Source organism: Hyla sarda, chromosome 3 (genome assembly GCF_029499605.1).
Source record: "Hyla sarda isolate aHylSar1 chromosome 3, aHylSar1.hap1, whole genome shotgun sequence".
NCBI lineage: Eukaryota > Metazoa > Chordata > Amphibia > Anura > Hylidae > Hyla > Hyla sarda.
The window spans coordinates 179,908,655-179,934,595 of NC_079191.1; the positions used below are offsets into that span (position 1 = coordinate 179,908,655).

At 41.1% G+C, this 25,941-nt stretch overlaps 1 protein-coding gene across 2 annotated transcripts in view; it reads right to left on the bottom strand.

Annotated features, from left to right (window-relative positions):
* Positions 1–25,941, bottom strand: part of CLCN2 (chloride voltage-gated channel 2) — a 189,884-nt gene that overhangs the window by 107,524 nt on the left and 56,419 nt on the right. For both annotated transcript variants that reach the window (XM_056565666.1, XM_056565667.1), the window contains exons 2-3: positions 15,802–15,958; positions 6,912–7,043 (exon numbers count right to left, since the gene is read on the bottom strand). In XM_056565666.1, coding sequence (XP_056421641.1) covers positions 6,912–7,043; positions 15,802–15,958 — 289 coding nt within the window. The remainder of the gene's footprint in view (positions 1–6,911; positions 7,044–15,801; positions 15,959–25,941) is intronic.

The following is a 25,941-nucleotide window of genomic DNA, read 5'->3' on the forward strand; positions in this document are numbered from 1 at the left end:
TTCCAACCGGAGGCAAAAACGTGGTCGACAGCGTTTTTGCCTACGGTTGAAAAATCGGCAAAACCGTATCCGAGGCAAAACGGATGCAACCGTACACAACATTTGGAATACGTCTTACAATGCATTCTCTATGCATACGGTTTCGGATACGGCCGTATACGTTTTTTTGTGGAAAACCGTATATGGTTACCGTATTTGAAAAACGTGGTGTGAAACCAGCCTTAAAGGGCCACTCCGGTGGAAAATATATATTTTTAAATCAATTGGTGCCACAAAGTTAAACAGATTTGTAAATTACTTCTATTAAAATTTGTATTCCTTCCAGTACTTAACTGCTGTATGCTCCACAGGAAGTGCTTTTCTTTTTTAATTTCTTTTCTGTCTGACCACAGTGCTCTCTACTGACACCTCTGTTCACGTCAGGAACTGTCCAGAGCAGGAGCAAATCCCCATAGCAAAACTCTACTGCTCTGGACAGTTCCTGACTTGGATAGAGGTGTCAGCAGAGAGCACTGTGGTCAGAGAGAAAAGAACTATACAACTTCCTCTGTAGTTTACAGCAGCTGATAAGTATTGGAAGGATTAAGATATTTAAATAGAAGTAATTTACAAATCTGTAACTTTCTGGCACCAGTTAATAAAAAATAGAAAAATGTTTTCCACTGGAGTACTCCTTTAAGCACCAAGCCCATTTTGGTCTCAAAGACCAGGCCAATTTTTGTGTTTTCACTTTTATTTTTTCCTCCTCCCCTTCTAAAAATAACACTTTCAATTTTCCACCTGCAGACCTATATAAGGGCTTTTTTCTTGCATCACCAATTGTACTTTGTAATGACATCAATCATTTCACCAGAAAATCTATGACGAAACAATTTATTTGTGGAGTGAAATTTTAAAAAACATACACCATTTTGTAAGGGGGCTTCCGTTTCTAAGTAGTGCATTTTTTGGTAAAAATGACACCTGATCTTTATTCTTTAGTTACATACAGTTACAAGGATACCCAATGTATAAAGGTTTTATTTTATTTTACTACTTTAAAAAAATAACTACATGCACCAAAATTAGTATGCTTAACGACGCAGGACGTATACTTACATCCTCCGCCGGCTCCCGCGATATGCCGCAGGGTCACGCGGTGTCCCCGCATCATATCGGGTCGGTCCCGGCGGCTATCAACGGCCGGGACCCGCGGCTAATACAGGACATCACCGATCACGTGATGCCCTGTATTAACCCTTCAAACGCAGCGATCAAAGCTGACCGCCGCGTCTGAAGTTAAAGTATCCCAGCTGCTCAGTCGGGCTGTTCGGGACCGCCGCGGTAAAATCGCGGTGTCCCGAACAGCTTACAGGACACCGGGAGGGCCCTTACCTGCCTCCCCGGTGTCCGATCGACGAATGACTGCTCCGTGCCTGAGATCCAGGCAGGAGCAGTCAAGCGCCGATAACACTGATCACAGGCGTGTTAATACACGCCAGTGATCAGCATGAGAGATCAGTGTGTGCAGTGTTATAGGTCCCTATGGGAGCTTTAACATTGTAAAAAATAAGTGTTAATAAAGATCATTTAACCCCTTCCCTAATAAAAGTTTGAATCACCCCCCTTTTCCCATAAAAAAAATAAAACAGTGTAAATAAAAAAAAAACATATGTGGTATCGCCGCGTGCGTAAATGTCCGAACTATAAAAATATATCATTAATTAAACCGCACGGTCAATGGCGTACGCGCAAAAAAAATTCCAAAGTCCAAAAAAGCATATTTCTGGTCACTTTTTATACCATTAAAAAATGAATAAAAAGTGATCAAAAAGTCCGATCAAAACAAAGATCATACCGATAAAAACTTCAGATCACAGCGCAAAAAAATAGTCCTCATACCGCCCTGTGCGTGGAAAAATAAAAAAGTTATAGGGGTAAGAAGATGACATTTTTAAACATATATATTTTCCTGCATGTAGTTATGATTTTTTCAGAAGTACGACAAAATCAAACCTATATAAGTAGGGTATCATTTTAACTGTATGGACCTACAGAATAATGACAAGGTGTAATTTTTACCGAAATATGCACTGCGTAGAAACGGAAGCCCCCAAAAGTTACAAAATGGTGTTTTTTCTTCGATTTTGTCGCACAATGATTTTTTTTTTCCGTTTCGCCGTGAATTTTTGGGTAAAATGACTAATGTCATTACAAAGTAGAATTGGTGACGCAAAAAATAAGCCATAATATGGATTTTTAGGTGGAAAATTGAAAGGGTTATGATTTTTAAAAGGTAAGGAGGAAAAACCGAAAGTGCAAAAACTGAAAAACCTTGAGTCCTTAAGGGGTTAAAATTGTCCCCTTTTGATCCCTATAGCTTTTTTTTATTTTTCCACATACGTGGCAATATGGGACTTTTTGATCGCTTTTTATACATTTTTTTATGGTATATGAAGTGACTAAAAATGCAATTTTGGTCATTGGTGTTTTTTTTTACGTGTATGCCATCGTCCATCTTGTATTTTAGTAGTTTGCAGGTACCACATATGATTATGTTTATTTTTTATTACATTATTTTAAAAAACTGGGAAGAGGGGCAGGGATTCAAACTTTTATTAGGGAAAGGGTTAATTCACTTTTATTAACAATTTTTTTTTCCACATTTTACTTTTATTTATTTTTAGTCCCCATAAGGGGTTATAACATGCAATCTTTTTTTTGCATACACTGTTCAATGCTGCCTCAGCATTGATCAGTGTTATCGGTTCTCTGCTGGTCTAGTCTTCCATGGCTGGCCAGAGCTTCAGACAATCGATCAGACAGCGAGGAGGCAGGTAAGGGCCCTGATCGGAACCTGCGATTTCGCCACAGATGTCCTGATCAGCTCCACTGAGCTAACGGCATGTTAACCCCCGCATTTAGACGCCACAATCAAATTTCATTGCGGCGTCTAAAGGGTTAATGCTGAGCATCGGCTTCAAACCCAGGTAACGGGACCAGGGCATACAGGTATGCCCTCGGTCTTTAAGTACCAAGACGAAAGGGCGTACCTGTACGCCCTTTATCATTGAGGCGTTAAGAGCCATAACTCTTAATTTTTTCATCTCGAAACCCATATGAGGGCTTGTTTTTTGCAGGACCAATTGTCCTTTGTAATGATTTCTTTCATTTTTCCATAAATCCGCTCTGTTTTCCTATTCCTGGATAACCCCTTCAATGGTGTGACTTACATATTTAAGGCAACTGTTAAGGGTGTAAACAAATAGAGCCATATTAACTCCAGTATGCGTTGTGCGCTGCTAAATCACAAATACGCTTCTGGGCTATGATCTCAACTTATTCGCATTGTAGTATACATAATCTGTTGAAAACCAACATCTCGGAAGCATCTTTTATCTGGCTAACCTCTTCACTTCCTTAAAGGGGTACTCCACCGAAAAACATAATATCCCCTATCCAAAGATCATCTCCGACACGACAGCGAACTCCAATCCGTGCCAGATAACTGGCGACTACAGCCGCTATGCCCCCTCCATTCATGTCTATGGGAGGAGGCGTGATGGCTACGTACTAGCCGCCTCCCAAATACATGAATGGAGGGGTTGTGGCGTGACGTCACAAACGCGGAAGCTCCAAGCTTCCGTGCTCCAGAAGCTGCCGCTGACGGCCCGGCGATGGGGACCCCCGCGGCCAGACATTTTATCCGGTATCCTTTGGATAGGGGATAAGATGTTTTTCAGCGGAGTACCCCTTTAAAGCTCAGAAAGCTGCATTAGCTATATCTTCTCTGTACTAGAGGAGACACAAGTACTGCAGCCAGCAGAGAGCAGAAACAATGAGGAATGCTTCTTCCAGCACCTGGAGAGACTCTTGGGAGAAGAAAAGTGAACATGTGGGGGTAGTTAACTGCACTGTGTATAAGGGTGGTAGCTGGCTGCACTGTTTATATAGGCATGAGGCTGGAATATGCAGAATGTGGGTGGTATTAAAAAATGGTTGCCTTATAAAAAAAAAACTTTTTCAAATTGACATCTAGTAAGGCTCCCAGAACCCCTAATGAACAGCTGATTTCCTAAGGAAAGCCACATGATGTAAAAGATAAAGGTTGCCCAATGAATTCAGCTTAAACTGTTCACCATGACATACAAGACCATCCACAACCTGTCCCCTCCATACATCTTAGACCCAATATCCACCCCTCATGTAATTTCCAATCCTCCTCTCTGCCAGCAACCCTATGACCTACAATAACCCTACTGCCAGGGGAACTGCTATTTCCCTAATCTCTCATAGATAACCAGCTGTGTCCCCCCCCCACCCCCCGTCACTTTCTGATTGTAAGCCCTTAATAAATGTAAAGTGCTCTGGAACCAAGGGCACTATATAAATAAATAACTACTATGACTAATAATAATAATAATTTATGGGATAGGTCCACCTAGTTTCCATTGCTAGAGGGTCTAGTTCTAATGCTTATGTGGCCATTTAGGTTCTTTTGTCTGTTGACAGGGGTCAACATGCAAACTTTGACTGGTCAGCAGCTACACAGCCCCATATACCATAAGCTGTGATGCCATGTATGTTCAGATGCCAGTATTAAAATTTGTCATCAATTTGCGCTACAGTATCTCTTCTCTGGAACCTGACTAAATGGGCTATAGCCATTACTCCCAATGCACATTGATGACCCTGATGTTGGTTCACAGGATGCAGGTACTGACCACTGCATACCATGAACCATACCATATAACCTGCCATTTTGGCAATGCACCAACTAACGTAAAGCCAATACAATGTGTCCCTTGTCAAAGGGGGAAATTTTATCAAAATCTGTGTAGAGGAAGAGTGGATCAGTTGCCCATAGCAACCAATCAGATTCCTGTACACAGGGTTTGATAAATCTCCTGCACTCAGATCTGAACACCAGTCAGTTTTTCCTGCTTCCAACGCTTCAATTTCAATGGGTCCATGGAAAATCTGTGTTAGGCTGGGTTCACACCACGTTTTGTTAAATACGGTTCCCGTATACGGCTGTGAGGAGGTAGGGCGGGGCTTAATCGCGGCGCCCGCACATTCGGGAACCATATTTAATGTATGTCTATGAGCCGACCGGAGTGAACCGCAGCCTCCGGTCGGCTTCGTTTTCGTCCGTATGCGGTTTCCCGACCGTAGGCAAAAACGTGGTCGACCACGTTTTTGCCTGCGGTCGGGACTCCGGTCGGCTCATAGACATAACTTAAATACGGTTCCCGAATATGGCTGAGTGCGGGCGCCGCGATTAAGCCCCGCCCCCCTCTTCCCAGCCGTATACGGGAACCGTATTTAACAAAACGTGGTGTGAACCCAGCCTTGCAGACTGACTGTTATTCACTCATTGAAGTGAATGGTTGTTAAGCTTTCAGCAGATCTGACACAGCGGTAAAAATCCGCTGTGGGTAAAAACGTATGAACTTACCCTAACAGAGGAAAGAAGGTTTCACCATCATCACAGATGGGAATTCTTTACTGTAAGAGCAGTAAGACTATTCAACTCTCTGCCACCATGATGTTGTGATGTGTGACATAATAAACAAGTTTAAGAAGGGTCTAGATGCTTTTCTTGAAGAATATAATAATATAAGTTATGGATTCTACATTTATGGTGATAGATCACTGATCTAGGGATTTATTCCATATTTGAAATAGGAAAGTATTTTTTCCCCTTGTATGGGGAATGTGGGAGTGTAACGACCCCTTATTATACTTTACGCTGCGGATCCGCCTCCTGCTGTGGCTGTCTACTCGTAGCGTCAATCTCCCTCTATAAGCAAACACACATGGACCTGCGAGTAGCCGCATGCAACAGTCATCGCAGCCGCTGCCCCTGCTCCCTGAGTGAGTAGACTGCGTGTGCGTGGGGCAGCTCCCAGGTCCATGTGTGTATGCTGGTAGCGGCGGATTGCCACTATGAGTAGACAGGCACAGCAGGAGGCACACTATAGGGTAGGGTCATCAGTGGATCTGCAGCATAATATATGCTATGGACCAATTACATGTGACCCTACCCAAATGATATAGATCAGTGTATACTGTATTTCAGCTATATAAACATTTTTCCTTTAAAGTACAGCCCTAACTTTTATACTTTTATATATACTACCACACTATTACAGCTGAAATTACATCCCATCATAACAGGTATTGTATAGAATATCATAGAACAGAAAGTGGGGTATGCTATAATAAATGAATGGTGACTAGCTTGTTAAAAATAAGCCATATCAAATAATATTATTATTATATAATAACATTATAATTCTTTGTTACCTTGTAAACACACACTACGCTCAATAAAATAAGGAAAAGCATGCCCCCACCACCCAAAAAAATAAATAAATAAAATACAACCAAAAATGGAAAAAAAAATACATCCATGGAGCAGATAAACATGTTCATGTAGCTACAATAACGTACTATGAAAACATGTTTATTAAAAACAAAAATATATTTTGTCATGTAAGAAAGTCTTATCTATCCTAAATAATAACAAACAAGCACACATGCACCCCTCCCTTTCGAAAGGAGGGTTTTAAACCGATAGTTAACCCTGCATTTGTCCATTCAGAGGCTATATGCCCAGCAGAGGTGGGTATAGTGAGGCCATCTCTGTGATGGGGGGGGGACACGTTTGATCAAAAAGTGCACTTAGAACCTTACATTTTTTTGATCAAGAGTGCTGCTGCAACCTTCTTTTTCATCTCATATATTGTATATCATATATTAGATTACGTGCTTTTTAAAATGCGTCATGCTAAAAGATTGTTTCCTGTAGACATGAATTTTCAAAGTATAGTTTATTATTAGATGGTTATGAATTGAGGAATTATCCCTAGCTTATTGGAAAAAAAAACTAACAAAAAGCAACATAAAAACCTTGTAATATTTCTCACCTTGCAAACACACAGCAATTGTGAAATCCATGACCCAGCTCACCAATGCCATCACTAAACCCAGCAAAATAAGGAAAATCCAGTCCTCTCCGATACGAGACAGTATAATCCGCTGTGAGTGTACACAACAAACTGTGAAAAGAAGAATTAAATTATAATGCATAACTGATGAAACATAGTTAATAGGATCATCAGGGCACATGACTGGTTAAAGACAGAAAATCAGCAAGAAAAAATCCAAGTACAGAAATGCTATGTATTCCACCAAGATCAGACTACATCAGGTTTGTTTGTAGTCTGTTACCATAGTGCTGCATAGGGGCTTTTAGACTCAAAACTATACTTACAAAAGTAAAAAGTTTAATTTAAAAGACAAATGGAGTCTCTTTCCTGACTCTAAAGAAATAATTATTGGTATTAAAATAGAATGAATATGAAGACTTACGTAGACTAGAAAAGATCAATAAAACTGACGGAAAAACTTGCAACTAAAAGTCTATATTTGAGGTCATCAGGGAAATATATAGTGGAACCTCTTTGTGATCACTCAAAATTGCATTAAAAAGTGGTCTTCTCTGGGAGTGGTATTCTCAAAGAAAATGTCCACTATACATAATGTATGGTGGAATGAAAATTTGTCATACAAAATCTAATCGGCATACGGGGGTGGGCTTCTTGAAGTGGTGATCAGAGGTTTTACTATGTATATATTAGTGCAAAGGGGGCAGTTACATTGCTGTAAAATTTAGCCACAGTTACATTTTTTTAATTTCTTGAGTTCTTAAATTTACTCTTCAATTATTTAGGCATATTTATGCAGGTTGTTTCTGCTGCCTCAGTAAGCTTTATGTGTTCTGTCCCTCTTGTCCTTGCATTTTCTTGGCTGTCCTTAGCATTCCATTTCTTATTGTCCCTAGCTCTCTTAGCTATCCATGGCCAGAAATATCTGGGAAAGTGTACATAATAAACACATATTGTTTATGCAACATTTAAACAATGGATTAATATAAATGAAACAATTATAAAAGCTATTAAAAAAAGGGATGGGGGGATGCACAAGGACAATACATAATGTATGGGTCAATGTTCTGTAGAACACAACTTGTGTAAATATCCACTAATAATGGACTGCCAAGGACTGACAAAGGTGAAGAGATTACTGAGAAAGTGGGGTTTGTCTTTAGGTATCATCAATGTGTTATTATTTATAGAATATCCAGCCTGAATAACTATATGACAGATGAAGACAATACAGCTGCAACTATTTCAGTGGATGGCCACAATATGATGACCCCACAATAAAACAGAAACATTAGATACCAAAGGTACTAAATAATTAGTAAACAATACTTAGTAAAACAATAATACAGTATAGTAAAATTATGTGTGTACAATGTAGATACATAAACTTCTCAACATTAAAATTTCAAACCAAAAAAGCTGTGAGGTTATACAGATCAAGGAAGTAGCATGTGTCACTAAGATCGCAAATCCCATTTCCAAGCGCCTAGCTCTAATCTGTGGTGTGTGGGAAGGGCTTCAATGGCATAAAAGCTCATTTTTTTTTAGCAACATGAAACTTGAGAAACTCGATAATTGTGAGATGAAATGTCTACATGCAAGTTATTACCACAGAGGGACAGGATCCTTGAACTGAGAGACGTCATTTGTCGTCAATTGCAAAGGGAGCTGCCAGTAGTGGATCTTCATGATTTGTGTGCCCAAGTGCACACCATGGCCTCTCAGAGACCATGGTAAATTAAATCAACTTAAAATGCTGCTGTTTGAGGGGCTATCCTAAAAGCAGCTATCTGGTAGCACTGCCAGCTGTAGCTGCGGCCTGGCAGCTTAATGTGCCCCGTCCCGCTGCACATTCAGTAACTTCAGCTGTGATAGAGACACAGCGGGTCTCTGTTACTCACTGGGGGAGATTTATCAAAGGATTTAGACTGTTTTTTCCTGTCTAAATTTGTCGCACAGAAAGTCGCAGTCTAAATATGTGCGACTTTTCTGCGACTTTTGCTGTAGAGGATTTTTAGAACATGATGCATGCTAGTCTATTTTAGACGGAAATGCATTGGAAAATGCATTGGTGCTGAATTTATCAAAAGCGACTTTTGTGCGACAAGTCGCATCTGCCCAAAATACGCTGAAATGTCAGACCATGTTGGAGCAGGTCTAAATGCAGTTTAAGCTGTAGACCCTGAAGTCTGAGCACAGAATTTATCAAGGGCTGTGAGATCTTTGATAAATTAGGAGCACAATAGACAGGAGACTACCACATACGCTGGTCTATAAGAATACCCAGAATAGACTAGATTAGTAAATGTCCCCCACTGTGTTTTTAATTTGGCCCTGGCTTCACAGCCTTCTATTCTGAACTCTCTACACTGATGACATGCAGCGTTATAGCTCTTCCCATAACATCACGCCTGCACTTCTATAAAATACCAGTGACTGTCTCTCTGCTGTCTCAAACATCATGTCCTCCCTATATCTGAAACTATATCTTTCTAAAACTGAACTTCTTGTAGTTTCTCCATTGATTTATCAACCTAAATCTGAAATTTCCATTTCGGTGTGTGGTACTACTATAACTCCCGTGCAGCTAGCTCACCATCTTGAAATTATGCTAGACTGATCTGTCTTTTACTACCTATATTCAGTCCCTTTGATGTACTTGTCACCTGCACCTCAAAAACATCTCCAGAATCCACTTGTTTCTCACTAGTGCTTTGATTCATTCTCACCTTCCCTTCTCTAAACTCTCCCCTCTTCAGTCCATCCTCAATGTCCCAGCCAGACTCATCTTCCTCTCCATCCGTCCATGGTTACCCATTTAGTGGAGAATAAAGAACACAATCCTCACTCTCACCCACAAAGCTCTCCCCAGTGCTGCACCTCCCTACATCATCCTCCCTCATCTCTGTCTAGCACTCTACACATACTCTCCGCTCTGCTTAGGATCTCAAATGAACATATTCTATAATCCGAAGGCTTTGCTCATGCTGTACCAGTTCTGGAAAACGATACCCCATACCCTCAGACATACAGCCAACATCCACAGTTTTAAGCATGCCCTAAATACATATCTCTTCATGTAGGACTATAACATCACCTATTTGGTCTCCCCCACTATTACTCTGACCCCTTTTTGAGACCTCTGGGTCTTGGAGACATCAAAATGCCATATTTAGCAGTCTCCCCCATGCACTTTAGACATTTGGAGATCAAATAGTGACTGGTTCACCCTCCTTTATGTAGCCCACCCTATTTATAAAGCATGGCTTTACCTCAACCCCATTCTTCATAGTCTGTAAACTCTCGTGAGCAAGACCCTCACTCCTCCTGTCTGAATATGTTGTATGTAATACTGTAATATCTGATACTTGATTTTATTTGTACCCCCAAAATTGTAAAGTGCTGTGGAGTCTGTTGGCGTTCTATAAATACATTTTACTATTATCCCCTAATGAGATGCTGGGCTGCCCTCCTTCTTCCATTCCAGTCAGAAGGAGTCCCAGTGTACCTATGTATTGTGAAGAAGCAGTGAGAATCATGCAGACCTATTCCAGTAAAGGTGCAGTCCCACAGTGCAGGTATTTATACAGTGTATACTCACACTTCACAAACAGTACACTGAACAGTGCATACAATACACCCTATACTGTTCTCCTGTCTCCCTATATTACAAATCCCAACTTGCCCTGACTGCAGATCTTCAAGACCGAGGATTTATAGTTCTTCTTTGAGCTGAGTGAAGCTTTGTTTCTTAATGGTCTATTCACACGTACAGTATTCTGTACAGATTTGACGCACAGATTTGATGCGCAGGATTTTCTGCTGCAGATTTCAATGTAAACTGAACACAGCTTGAAATCCTGCGCCTCAAATCTACGCAGAATTCTGTATGTGTGAATAGACCCTATAGGTGTATTCCAGCACTTAAAGGGGTATTCCAGGAAAAAACTTTATATATCAATTGGCTCCAGAAAGTTAAACAGATTTGTAAATTACTTCTATTAAAAAATCTTAATCCTTTCAGTACTTATGAGCTTCTGAAGTTAAGGTTGTTCTTTTCTGTCTAAATCCTCTCTGATGACACGTGTCTCGGGAACCGCCCAGTTTAGAAGTAAATCCCCATAGTAAACCTCTTCTAAACTGGGCAGTTCCCGAGACACGTGTCATCAGAGAGCACTTAGAGAGAAAAGAACAACCTTAACTTCAGAAGCTCATAAGTACTGAAAGGATTAAGATTTTTTAATAGAAGTAATTTACAAATCTGTTTATCTTTCTGGAGCCAGTTGATCTATAAAAGAAAGTTTTTTTCCTGGATAACCCCTTTAAAAATGAATCCCCTTCCCATAGGATAGAGGATTAGTATCTGATTGCAGGGGGTCTGACCACTGGGGCCCCTGTGATCTCCAGCACAGGGCCCCTTGTGCTGTACTTGTGTATCTACGCACTACCATACACAATCCATGGAGCACATGCAGAGGGAGACCAGGAGCTTTATTGTGGAGATTGCGGGGGTCCCAGAGTTTGAACTCCATGTGATCAGACCCTTCTCTCCTATGCTGTGGATAGGAGATAAGTGTTTACGTTTTGGAATACCCCTTGTAGAACAGGACATTGTTTATCTGTACTATTTCTGTGCTTATATTTCATGTTTTCTTAATTTGTGTTGACATTTTTGGGGCTCCAGAAAAAATTAGCAGTTTCCTATTTCCTTCTTCAAGGATATTCCCTGAGGAAGGAAAACGCTTTTTCTGAAACGACATTGGAGAATTATTTTTGGCCCATCTAGCTACCTATAGTGACATCACTTTTCAGCTACGGGACTCAGCTTCTTTCACTATTACAGCACCCAGGTAGAGACGCCGGGGCAGTTCTACATTGCAGCTACACAGAAGCTTCTCCATGGACTCATACTTTGAATTCATCTGAATCCAGGACACAGATAAAGCCTGTAGGATCATTTTACACACAGGAGAAAGAACAACTTTCTATTAATACTTTATATGTCAACAACTGGTTACAATTAGAGTGTTAATATCGGCACTTTGGCAATTCAATACACTGGTATTACAGTGGATGAATGTGGTATATATATCAAACACTTGTACCTTGTTTCTGTGGGTCAGGTCTGCGGGCATTACTGGCGGCCATGGTCCGGATCTGGACCGCGGTCCGCCAGTTGATTACCCCTGGCCTAGGCCTTATTTTCGGAGTAGGGCTTATATTGCAGCCCACCCTGAAAATACTGCTAGGGTTAGGGTTTATTTTCGGGGAAACACGGTAACCATTGACTAATAGTAAATTAATAGATATGCTGGGTAGTAAGTTCTCTATAGCGCTGCCGCCAATTGATTAGTTTGTGAGTATTCTTCAATTTAATGGTTCAGCAGGTTCCATTTATTGGAAACATAGCTGCTTTTGGGGCACATATATCTATATGAACCAGTGTATGTTATTTTTGTTTTTGTGATATTAATTTGCACTGACAAGGGGATGGATTGCTTTTTTATAACTGATAAATTTCAGCTGTTGTATTGGCTTTCCATGCCTTTTTTCACCAACCTTTTCTCATGTGTTCAAACACTTTTTCCCTGTGTCACTTCACATTATAACACATAGTAAAAAATTCTGAGCTTATCTGTTTTGGTTTCTTTGTGTGTATGGATTAGCTAATTTTGTTACCAACATCTGGTGAAAATGTTTAATACTTATTTCACCCGCCATATATATGTATATATTTTTATTTTATAATAAATATATTTTTTTATTTTATATGTATATATAATTTGTAGAAAATTTTGGAGGGCACTGCTCTTTTTTTATTGGTATGTTCAGACCTGGGTGTAGGAGTGTTGATTGCGGTATCATTGGCCGTAGCTGCTAAATTCCACTTCACTGCCGAGGTGCTAAGTGAAAACAAGTGCTAGTGTACGTAAGCAATATAGAAAGAGAATGTTCACTTGCACTCACCGGTCCTGTGACTTGCTGTGTTTCGGACAATTCCGTAACGCTGGGAGACGCCTGGATGAGGGTGCTCAGAGGCTAACAGCCGTTTTTGCGCACAGCCAGAAGAAGCGCACGGCTGTGCGCGAAAACGGCTGTTAGCCTCTGAGCACCCTCATCCAGGCGTCTCCCAGCGTTACGGAACTGTCCAAAACACAGCAAGTCACAGGACCGGTGAGTGCAAGTGAACATTCTCTTTCTATATTGCATACATTATATATATATTAGTGGCATTGAGGCAGGTTTGAGGGCAATGAAAGGGTGTTTTTCCAAGACCTTTATCCTAGTTGAGCTAGCATATATGCTCATCAGGTGCCTAATTAATGAGGCCAGCAGAAGTATGGGAAGTCTGCATATAAGGAAAGGAAACAGAATAGTCTGTGCTCTCACCAGAAGACAGCAAGGTGTCTGTAAAGGGGGAGGCAGGGGTCCTTGCGAGGAGCACACAGCCAGGCGCTTTAAGTGACCCCCAGCAGTGAAGTGGACAGACAAGGAGTCTTAGCACATACGGCAAGAGGCTGCAAACGCAGTATGTGAACAGTGAGTAAAAGTTGCAGGAAACCTGCAGAGGGAATTTACTGTGTAGTTAGTGCTGGATGGCTTAGGATGGATTTTGTTTATTCCTGTGTTGTATTTTTGCTTATCCTGCAACCAGTCTAATAAAGCGGGAGAGGAGCCAGACTTGCATGAAGAACTGTGGTTTGCCTGCTGAATGAAGTAGAAACATGTCCTGTGGCTGTATCAAGGATGATCCCAGAGCTAACCCCAGAGTGAAATCCCTAATATATATATATATATATATATATATATATATATATATATATATATATATATATATATATATATATAGTCATGGCCGTAATTGTTGGCACCCCTGAAATTTTTCAAGAAAATTAAGTATTTCTCACAGAAAAGGATTGCAGTAACACATGTTTTGCTATACACATGTTTATTCCCTTTGTGTGTATTGGAACTAAAGCAAAAAAGGGAGGAAAAAAAGCAAATTGGACATAATGTCGAACCAAACTCTAAAAATGGTCTGGACAAAATTATTGGCACCCTTAACTTAATATTTGGTTGCACACCCTTCCTATAACCATCAATACGCTTCTTACACCTCTCAGCCGGAATGTTGGACCACTCTTCCTTTGCAAACTGCTCCAGGTCTCTCTTATTGGAAGGGCGCCGTTTCCCAAGAGCAATTTAAAGATTTCTCCACAGGTGTTTAATGTTATTTAGATCTAGATTCATTGCTGGCCACTTCAGAACTCTCCAGCACTTTGTTGCCATCCATTTCTGGGTGCTTTTTGACATATGTTTGGGATCATTGTCCTGCTGAAAGACCCAAGATCTCAGACGCAAATCCACCTTTCTGACACTGGGCTGCACAGTGTGACCCAAAATCCGTTGCTAATCCTCAGATTTCATGATGCCTTGCACACATTCAAGGCACCCAGTGCCACAGGCAGCAAAACAACCCCAAAACATCATTGAACCTCCACCATATTTTACTGTAGGTACTGTGTTCTTTTCTTTGTAGGCCTCATTCCATTTTCGGTAAACAGTAGAATGATGTGTTTTACCAAAAAGCTCTATCTTGGTCTCATCTGTCCACAAGATGTTTTCCCAGAAGGATTTTGGCTTACTCAAGTTCATTTTGGCAAAATGTAGTCTTGCTTTTTTATGTCTCTGTGTCAGCAGTGGGGTCCTCCTGGGTCTCCTGCCATAGCTTTTCATTTCATTTAAATGTCGATGGATAGTTCGCGCTCACACTGATGCTCCCTGAGCCTGCAGGACAGCTTGAATATCTTTGGAACGTGTTTGGAGCTGCTTATCCACCATCCAGACTATCCTGCGTTGACACCTTTCATATATTTTTCTCTACCATCCACGCCCAGGGAGGTTAGCTACAGTGCCCAGTGCCATGGGTTGCAAACTTCTTGATAATGTTGCGCACTGTGGATAAAGGCAAATCTAGATCTCTGGAGATGGACTTGTAACCTTGAGAGTGTTAATATTTTTCCACAATTTTGGTTCTCAGGTCCTCAGACAGCTCTCTTCTCCTCTCTCTGTTGTCCATGCTTAGTGTGGCACATACAGACACACAATGCAAAGTAAACTTCTCTCCTGCTTTCAGGTGTGATTTTTATATTGCCCACACCCGTTACTTGCCCCAGGTGAGTTTAAAGGAGCATCACATGCTTGAAACAATCTTATTTTTCCACAAATTTGAAAGGGTGTCAATAATTTTGTCAATTTTTTGGAGTTTGGTGTGACATTATGTCCAATTCACAATTTTTCCTTCCATTTTTGGTTTAGTTCCAATACACAGAATAAATCTAAACATGTGGAACCTGTGGAGAAATCTTTAAATTGCTCTTGGGAAAAGGCGCCCTTCCAATAAGAGAGACCTGGAGCAGTTTGCAAAGGAAGAGTGGTCCAACATTCCGGCTGAGAGGTGTAAGAAGCGTATTGATGGTTATAGGAAGGGTGTGCAACCAAATATTAAGTTAAGGGTGCCAATAATTTTGTCCAGACCATTTTTAGAGTTTGGTTCGACATTATGTCCAATTTGCTTTTTTCCTCCCTTTTTTTGGTCTAGTTCCAATACACAAAGGGAATAAACATGTGTATAGCAAAACATGTGTTACTGCAATCCTTTTCTGTGAGAAATACTTCATTTTCATGAAAAATTTCAGGGGTGCCAACAATTAACTCCCATGACTGTGTGTGTGTGTGTGTGTGTGTGTGTGTGTGTGCATATATTGCATATAATGGATTATACACACAGAATTCAAAATCACATATAGAAAACAGAAGTGCTTTGGACCTATAGTCATCCAGATCCATGATGGACATCCATACTTACTTCTACATTTGGCACAGCGACTCTCATCATATTCCCTTAGCTCTGCCACCCTTGGCTGGTCCTCTCTACCAGGCTTGCGGTGCTCTCTCTCTTTACGAATTCGAGCAGCTTCCTCTTTAGCATAAACTCCAAGGTCCTGGGTGTAGCGTCCATACATCTAAGAAAGAATACATTGATTAGTAATTTATACTGCATGATGTACAATATCTAAGGAATATAATGTGGTATTTTTTAAAAGAACTGAAAAAAAAATTTATAAAAAAAACTTACCTACTGTAGGCATCAAATACTAATTACGTCCACACGTATTCAAGAGACCTTTCTACAACTTCTGGGAGTAAGAGCTAATGAACTGGATTAATACAAATGATGTTGTCATGTTGTCCCCCTTAGGGTATGTTCACACTGCGTAATTCCGACGAAATTCCGTGAGCAGAGTTCCGCAAGTGGAATTAGGCACAGTGAACATTAGCATCAGTATGAATGGGTTTTCTGCAAGACCCGTTCACACTGAGGAATTTCACTGGCGGACTTTTCCGCCGCTGAAATTGTTTTACAAAAAGAAAGAACATGTTCATTCTTTGTGCGGATGTCCACGAGCACTGCATAGCCGTCAATGGTGAAGTGGTGGTCAATGGTGGAATTGGATGGAATTCTGCAGTGTGAACATACCCTTACCGTAGTGGGAAAACATTGAATACTTCACTCAGCTTGAATACTATTCCATTTTTTCTCTTAGTGCCTACTACCAAGCTGCTTTTACTCTGCTGTTCCTGTCGAATTCACATATGTTCTTAAAAGATTCTCAGTAAATAAGATATGTGTAAATGTACCTGAAAATACAAACTCTTTAGAAGGCAAATAACAGAATGGCGCTGCGGAATCTGTAGGCGCTATATAAATAAAATTATTATTATAGTGATGTTGTATATGTTCACAATATGAAGTCAGAATAACATACACCTGAACTAAACCTCAGTTGAGCAATAGCTCTCCCTGGTGGTACTCTACAGTAAATCAGACAACGCATTCTGAAAGAAATGCATTGTACATTTAGCATGATCGCAGGATTACAATGACACACCATAAATAATATTTCTTATATGCTAATAACTCTTGGGAATTGTTTAGAGAGGGTTATCAGACAGATGGAACATTATAGAGTAATATTTTATGTAAATAGAGCGTAATCATTGTAAAATGAAGAGTGGATAGTACACAATGTGCTTCAATTCCTGTTTTTAAGATCCCTGCCTGTTGACAGTGAATGGAATCATTATTGTTTACTTCCAGTAATTAAAAGAGTTTTCTCCTTTGTATGTTACGTAGCTGTCTGAACAGCGCTTCAATTAGACAGGTTTTCACTTTCTTAATGAAAACATAATTTATGCCTAATAAAAAGTGTATTGTTCACCTGTTTTCACAATATATGATTGGCCTGAAGGACAGTAGATGGGGCACATGTCCAATATGAACACTTGGCACACCCTTATGAGGTGTTTTCATGTACCTTATCACTTATCCCACTGGAGAGCTGGTTAGAAGGAAGAATAGTGGTCAGAGTTTATTCTTGCTTATTCAGTAACATTGGAAGTTCATTAATACAGTACAGTTATAAATCTAAACTACATGATAACAGACACACACAGTGCCGCTACAATATTTATAGCTAGGACTTATCTTTTATTAAAGTTATCAGTGTGTCACTTAAAAACAAGATTTCTTGATATAACAACATGACATTGGCATGGGGCTGTATAAGTCATGCCCAGAGCACCAAGATACAGATCTTTCAGAACTTGGAAAGTTACTGCCAGTTTGTATAACTAATAGTCACGTAAAATGTTCTTTCTGAAGAGTAAAAAAAAGTACATCTGAGATCATATAGACAAACCCCCCACGGTTGGTGCATAAAACGCCTACACTATTTCTTTTAGTTCCTAAGCCATTTAGTACATTATTCTGAGGATGATATTTTATTCCGAAGGAAGAAAAGCTTCCCTAACATAGAATATAGGTTTATGGTCAGTTTCATATTTGACCCCCCCTCGTCTCCCTTTTTGTTCCCCCTGATGTGATTGTAAAACAGCATGGGGAAATGGATACCATTGTTTTTATTGGGATTGTGCCTGACATTTGGTGTGTCAGCTGAAATATCAAACTGATCCTGGAGCTGGATTGGAAAACATCTACTGCAGAGTTCCTTCACAGGCCGCAGAAAAGGGTAGAAAAGCCCAATGACAACTGATGTATATTTATTATGTTTTGAATCAGTTGTGGTCAGTCACAAAAATGTGATCCTGTGAAAGTTCAAGAAAAAGCCATAACACATGTTGTAGGAATTAGGGGGATTATTTTTCTAGCACAGTTCTGCACAGCAAATGGGCATGAAACTTCCTATACACCTAGTGTTTTGTCATAAATGTGGATGTACACAGGCTTAGATGCCATCTTCCCCACCCAACGCATACTGGCACCAACAATGCTCTAATGTTTAGGGACCATGAAAGAGGTGCTGCAGAGCAAAGTGATCCCCATAACTTCTTGCCCAGATTCCCCCTAACAGGCTGTGTTAATTCTGTAGAACACATTAGGCAACAATTGAATAATGTACATTACAATTAACTGTAATATAATATCAAGTCTTTCAGATATACAGTGATGCAAGTGGTCTTATGTATATTGTACAAGAAATGTTATGCATGATTTTTGACATGGATATTCATGTTTCCTGGCCTGCTTATTTAAATGAATCTAAACATGACAGTAGTAAGGCCAGTAATACTGAACGTTTGTACATTTGCAGCTTGCAGAACGAAATTTTGCGACCCAGGTGCTGGGCAGGTGATTTCTTCAGCATTTAGCCCTGCTTTGGGCAATCAGTGCTAAATGCCGGAAGATTTCACACACGTCGCCACACACTGCTACTGTACCTATATCTCCCTGCTGCAGCTTATAACGAGCCTTCCTGGAGGGATGCGCGATTGGTGATGTCATCTCATCCGCCGCGCAGGACGCCGGGAAGCTGACATCCTGCATGGCGCATGTGATGACATCACCTAACGGCGCATCCCCGCAAAGAAGGCTCATTTTAGGCTGCAGCAGGGAGATGTAAGTACTGTAGCTGTGAAACTTAACTTGCCTAATTACTTGCCTAATAAGGGAGGACCTGATTATAACCAGGGGCTAACCTATCTTCTTAGGGGGCCTAATTGTTTAAATAGGAGCCCTACCTGCTGGGGGTAATATCTATCTGGGGGCCTGCACAACTATTGGGAACCCCTACCTTATCATCAGGTAGGACTCCCCAGTAGCTAGACAGGCCCCCAGATAGATATGACGTCCATCAGTGATGGGGATCATATCTATCTGGGGCCTCTATACCTATATGGGAGCAATAACTGATGGGGGTCATATCTATCTGGGGGCCTACCTACCTACTTGGGAGCTCTACCTGATGGGGGTCATATCTGGGGGCATGATTGGGGAATTATATGTGAGGGGCGCATGATGGGGGCATTATATGTGAGGGGCGCATTGATGGCGGCATTATATGTGAGGGGCGCATGATGGGGGCATTATATGTGAGGGGCGCATGATGGGGGCATTATATGTGAGGGGCGCATTGATGGCGGCATTATATGTGAGGGGCGCATTGATGGGGGCATTATATGTGAGGGGCGCATTGATGGGGGCATTATATGTGAGGGGCGCATGAAGGGGGCATTGATGGGGGCATTATATGTGAGGGGCGCATGAAGGGGGCATTATATGTGAGGGGCGCATTGATGGGGGCATTATATGTGAGGGGCGCATTGATGGGGGCATTATATGTGAAGGGCACATTGATGGGGGCATTATATGTGAGGGGCGCATGATGGGGGCTTTATATGTGAGGGGCACATGATGAGGACATTATATGTGAGGGGCGCATTGATGGGGGCATTATATGTGAGGGGCACCTGATGGGGGCATTATATGTGAGGGGCGCATGATGGGGCATTATATGTGAGGAGCGTATGATGGGGCATTATATGTGAGGGGCGCATGATGGGGGCATTATATGTGAGGGGCGCATGACGGGGGCATTATATGTGAGGGGGGTATGACGGGGCATTATATGTGAGGGGAGCATGATGGGAGCATTATATGTGAGGGGCGCATTATGGGGGCATTATATGTGAGGGGCGCATTATGGGGGCATTATATGTTAGGGGCGCATGATGGGGGAACTATATGTTAGGGGCGCATGCGGCCCAGCCTCTACCTCCAGTGGCCCCCAGATAATAGGAGTTTGAGACCCCTGATCTAGGGGATTGTCTTCTAACCCTAGAGAATTTCAATATGCAATACATACATACAGCACCAAATGAATATTAGACACACTAGACTAGAATGTGGTCATGGATGCAGAGTTGGGCTTTTTGAAAAGCTCTGAAACAGAGAAGTCCCTTATCAGCCCTTTTTATCTCTTTATGCCATTTTGATGTATCTAATCTTCCATTCGCTTTGTAAGAGTTTAGCTAAATAAAAGGCTTTTTTTTTTTAATAGGAGCAGGCTGACTGCTCATCTATGACAAACTGTTTATTCTGGGGTTAATATAGTCTATGGCCAAGTTTTATAGATTCTGCAAAATTCATATAGTGTGAAATGAGTTGTGCAGTTTGTGATGGTGCTCATGAAGTTGTGTATTGACATGACAGCTTTTAGAACAGTGGTCTCAAACTGTGGCCCTCCAGATGTTGCAAAACTTCAACTCCCTGCATGCCCGGACAGCCGAAGGCTGTCCGGGCATGCTGGGAGTTGAAGTTTTGCAACATCTGGAGGGCTACAGTTTGTGACCACTGTTTTAGAAGGATTTTTCAGGTTATTTAGTTCTAAGTACATGATTACAGACACTTTCCTCAACCACAGAGACTCTGGGATCTACAGATCGGCCCAGCACATTGAGTTTCTCATTGCTGGTCTCCTGTGAAGCTTCTTTTTATTTTTCACAAAGTTTGGGAAGTTGAAATGACAGATTATTCCCATTGTTGGCTTCTGTACAGGAGACAGAATCATCTTCAGAACACACATAAGTACGTTATATAAATGAGGAAACTAGGCTACAGTGGAATGCCAGGAACTGTGGATTATTATTATTAGCAGTGTTTTGCTTCTCAATCCCTTAGTCTTGCTGTTCACCTGACTGCCACTGCCATCCGCACAAAACCCAATATGAAAATACTAACATGCAAATGCAAACATGGAAATATTACTGCATGTCTGCTGGTTTTTCTGGGTTTTGAGGAAAACACTGAGACACACATTACTGCCAGTGCACTGTGTTCCCTGTTATACTACATTTACATAGTACTTGGCTGCATTTGTCATTTGGACTTGAATGTCCCGTCAAAGCTTTGTGTACAGATTTACCCTTCAGACCTTTTTTTTCTATATTAAAGGGGTACTCCGGTGAAAAACTTTTTTTTTTTTTTAATCAACTGGTGCCAGAAAGTTAAACATATTTGTAAATTACTTCTATAAAAAAAAAAATCTTAATCCTTCCTGTACATATTAGCTGCTGAATACTACAGTGGAAATTCTTTTCCATTTGAAACACAGAGCTGTCTGCTGACATCATGAGCACAGTGCTCTCTGCTGACATCTCTGTCCAATTTAGGAACTGTCCAGAGTAAAAGGAAATCCCCATAGCAAACATATGCTATTCTGGACAGTTCCTAAAATGGACAGAGATGTCAGCAGAGAGAACTGTGCTCCTGATGTCAGCAGACAGCTCTGTGTTTCAAAAAGAAAAGAATTTCCGCTGTAGTATTCAGCAGCTAATAACTACAGGAAGGATTAAGATTTTTTTAAAGAAGTAATTTACAAATCTGTTTAACTTTCTGGCACCAGTTGATTAAAAAAAAAAGTTTTTCACCGGAGTACCCCTTTAATAGCCCATCTTAAGGTATAAAAGATGATCACACAGACAATTTACTAACATACCGACTGGTCAAATGAACCTCTGTATAAAAGGTCTAAAGGGCCATGATGAAGTGCATCTAAACATGAAACAGCCAATGCCTTGTTCCTACTATCCATCCCTGATTTACGCTCATCTGCCTCAATTCCGCTTCCAAGGATTTTGTGCTGAATTGGTGCGGAATCCAATCGAAATTCTGCAGAAGTGTGAATGGGCGTGTGGACTCCCATAGAGGTGTATTGGGCTTTCATCTGAGGAGGAATTCCTCAAGCGGAATTCCACCATGTGAATAGACCCTAAGGCTGGGTTCACACTGCAGAATTTCTGCCGGAGATCGAGGAGATCGAGCTGGCGGCGCTAGGACCGAGAAGACTGCATTGCTTTTCTGGGTGGATCTTTTGGGAGATCTGCTCAGAAATGCATTGCCATCTATGCGGATGGCAATGTAGTCCATGCGGTCCTAGTGCCGCCAGCTCAATCTCCGGCAGAAATTCCGCCCAGAGATTCCGCAGTGTGAACCTAGCCTAAGGGTCTATTCACATGGGCGGATTTCCGCTTGCTGAATTCCGCCTAAAATGAAAGCCCAATAGACGTCTATGGGATTCAACACTTCTGAATTTCCACATGCGAATTCCGCACCAATTCCACACAAAAATCCGCACGAGCCAGAAACCACCCAAGGAATAGACCCTAAAAAGCCTCACAAGCACAGAACAGCGGTAGAGGAAGCCAGGAGAAACTAAGTTACTGCGCATGTGCCGCTCTGTGGTTGGACAGCACCTGTGTTGCGTGCTATTTGCAATGAAATGTGAAATTGTGATGATAAGGCATCCTAGCGGCTGTCAATAAAGCGGGGCGAGGCGGTTAGTAAAACATGGGCAGAATTTTGCTAGGCTAATTTGCATTTGAAGAAAAACGCTTATTTCTCAGCACTGGAGAGGACAAATGTAAGAAAACAAATGTATGCTGAATTCATGTTAAAAAGTCCTATATAGCCATGGTCTTAGTTATACCGCTAAAATCCTGCTGACAAGTCCTTTTGGAGGTGTAGTCCTAAAATGGAATATACCTAATATAATAAAATGCACATAGGAGAAGGAATGGATAGCATTCACCGCTCTCAGGTGTATGGCTTCTTTATTTCCTTATACATCATATAGTGACATCATGCGACGGACAGCTTGTCTGCAGCGGGCACAGACGCTGGGATATTCCCGTCACTGAATTGAAGTGTTTTGTGCAATATCGGAGAGAGCACCACCCCTCCGGACCAAATTGATCCGGCGGGATCAGAGGCCACTTGAACAACCTGTCATTCATTTTATGTGGAGGAGTGCAGTGCCAGACAACTGTCTCTAACATAGTAACAATGGGGGAGATTTATCAAAATCTGTGCAGAGGAAAAGTTGCCCAGTTGCCCATAGCAACCAATCAGATTGCTTCTTTTGTTTTGCAGAGGCCTTGTTAAAAATGAAAGAAGCGAGCGGATTGGTTGCTATGGGCAACTTGCCAACTTTTCCTCTGCAAAGTTTTTGATAAATCTCCCCCATAGTTCATGAGGTTGAAAAAAGACCAGAGTCCATCAAGTTCAACTTGTATCCCTAATGAGTCCCTACTGAGTTGATCTAGAAAAAGGCAAAAAACCCTCATACTAGAGGTAAAAATTCCTTCCCGACTCCAAATATGGCATCAGAAAAAATCCCTGGATCAATGTTCTGTCCCTATAAATCTAGTATACATAACCAGCAATCTTATTATCCTCCAAAAATGCATCCACACCAGTTTTGAATTCTTTTACAGAGTTCACCATGACCACCTCCTGGGCAGAGAATCGCACAGTCTTACTGCTCTTACAGTAAAGAATCCCCGTCTGTGCTGGTGTAGAAACCTTCTTTCCTCTAAACGTAGAGGATGCCCCCTTGTTATAGATACAGTCCTGGGTATAAATAGATCATGTCTACTTTGTTAGAGTACACGAAAAAACAACATCTATGTAAATTATTTCAAAATTGTTCTACGTCTAGATATTGCTGTGACATGACTGTTATGGCGCCACCTGGTGTTCTGTTGATTCCCTCTCAGTGTGTCCAACTAAGATTATTTCCGGGGGAAAATTCCGTCGCAGAATTCTGCAAAATGTACTGCCCATTATTTTCAATGGGTATTCCACTGTTCCATTCACACAGCGGTATTTCCCCAAAATGATAAAAGAGATGTCTTTAAATTTTGTGGGATTCCGTTCAGACCCCCGGTGAAGTTAATGGGACTCTTAAAGGGGTACTCCGGTGGAAAACATTTTTTTTTTTTTTTAAATCAACTGGTGCCAGAAAGTTATTTGTAAATTACATCTATTTAAAAATCTTTACCCTACCAGTACTTTTTAGCAGCTGTATGCTACATAGGAAATTCTTTTCTTTTAGAATTTCTTTTTTTGTCTTGTCTACAGTGGTCTCTGCTGACACCTCTGTCTGTGTCAGGAACTGTCCAGAGCAGCATAGGTTTGCTATGGGGATTTTCTCCTGCTCTGGACAGTTCCTGATATGGGCATCAGGTGTCAGCAGAGAGCACTGTGGACAAGACAAAAAAGAAATTCAAAAAGAAAAAAAGATTTCCTCTGTAGCATACAGCTGCTAAAAAGTACTGGAAGGGTAAAGATTGTTTAACAGAAGTCATTTACAAATCTGTTTAACTTTCTGGAATCAGCGTTTTCAAAGCACAGAAATTCTTCACAAATTCTGCAAAACGGCAAACAATCCGCAGTCGGCTTTTCTGATGGGAATTTGCAGAATAGCAGAAATTGAACATAGCCTAAGGTGTCCAACACTTAGGACAGTGTTTCCCAACCAGGGTACTCCGAGCTGTTGCAAAACTACAACTCCCAGCATGCCCAGACAGCCGAAGGCTGTCTGGGCATGCTGGGAGTTGTAGTTTTGCAACCACTGGAGGCACCCTGGTTGGGAAACACTGATTTAGGAGTTGCTTTTAGTAGACCTGCACAATAACAAGGACCCAAGCACTGGTGCTGAGGTAGTGACCACCAGCACTGGATGCAATATAAGGAATGGTCTAAGTGGGAGACAAACAGCAATAAGTGGGAATCTCCTAATTAGGCCAATGTAAAATAATTGTAGGTTTTGTTTTAATCTAAAAGTAAATATTATTTTGAGGGACAATCGCTATAATGAAATTGAGGACAATTAGCCATAGCTAAAAAGGTAGCAAAACCTATAAGTTCTCCACTAAAATAGTCCAGTAATTGTCAGCATTTGTTGATCATGTATGCCAGGCTTTGGCTGATCCCAAGCACAATGTACAGGGCATGATGCCCTCTTGCACTACCTGTGAGGTCACCGTCAATCATGTGAAGAATCACTTTACACATACCTGAATGGCGATAAGAACGCTGCTGGACATTTTGTTCATTGTTTTACGTGACAAACAGAGGAAAGTACTCAGTCTCCTACAGAGATGCCACAGACAGACAATGAAGTTTACTTTCATAGTTTAAATATAATAATCAATAGTTAACTACAAACGAAGTCACATATTTGGGTACATTATGCTCATTTGGTGGAGCTTAGAAGGATTATCCAGGATAAGAGCAGTGCTGAATTCTTTAAAAAACAAAAACAGCACCACACCTGTTCGTGTTTGGTATTGCAGCTCGGTTCCACTGAAGTGAATGGAACCAAATTGTAATTCCACACGCAACCTGAGGACATGTGTGGAGCTGTTTCTGGAAGAAATTAGATCTGTTTTTCAAATTCTGGATAAAGTCATTCGTAATATAATTTGATTACCAAAATAACTTGAAGCATCTAATCCCACCATTCCTAAATAAATACTGCCCCAGAAATCTACAACCCAGCATTGGGTCGTCTTTTTCTCCATGGTAACTTAGACATGAAGGGCTGGTGATGCATACAAATAGGAAGTAGCAGCACTTTCTATTCTAAGTAAATGACAACGCTGGATCTCCATAAGAGCGTCATTGTCACCTACAGCATGGATCCTTTCTTACCAAGGAGTGGCCTGAATATTTAGCACATAGCTTTGCAAACTTTGAAACTGCAACATTTCTCAAAGGTCTGAAACAATACCTCATCAATTATTACAATGAGAAATGTTCTTGTTATGAAAAATTATAACTGAGGAAAAAAAGCAGCCCGTTTGT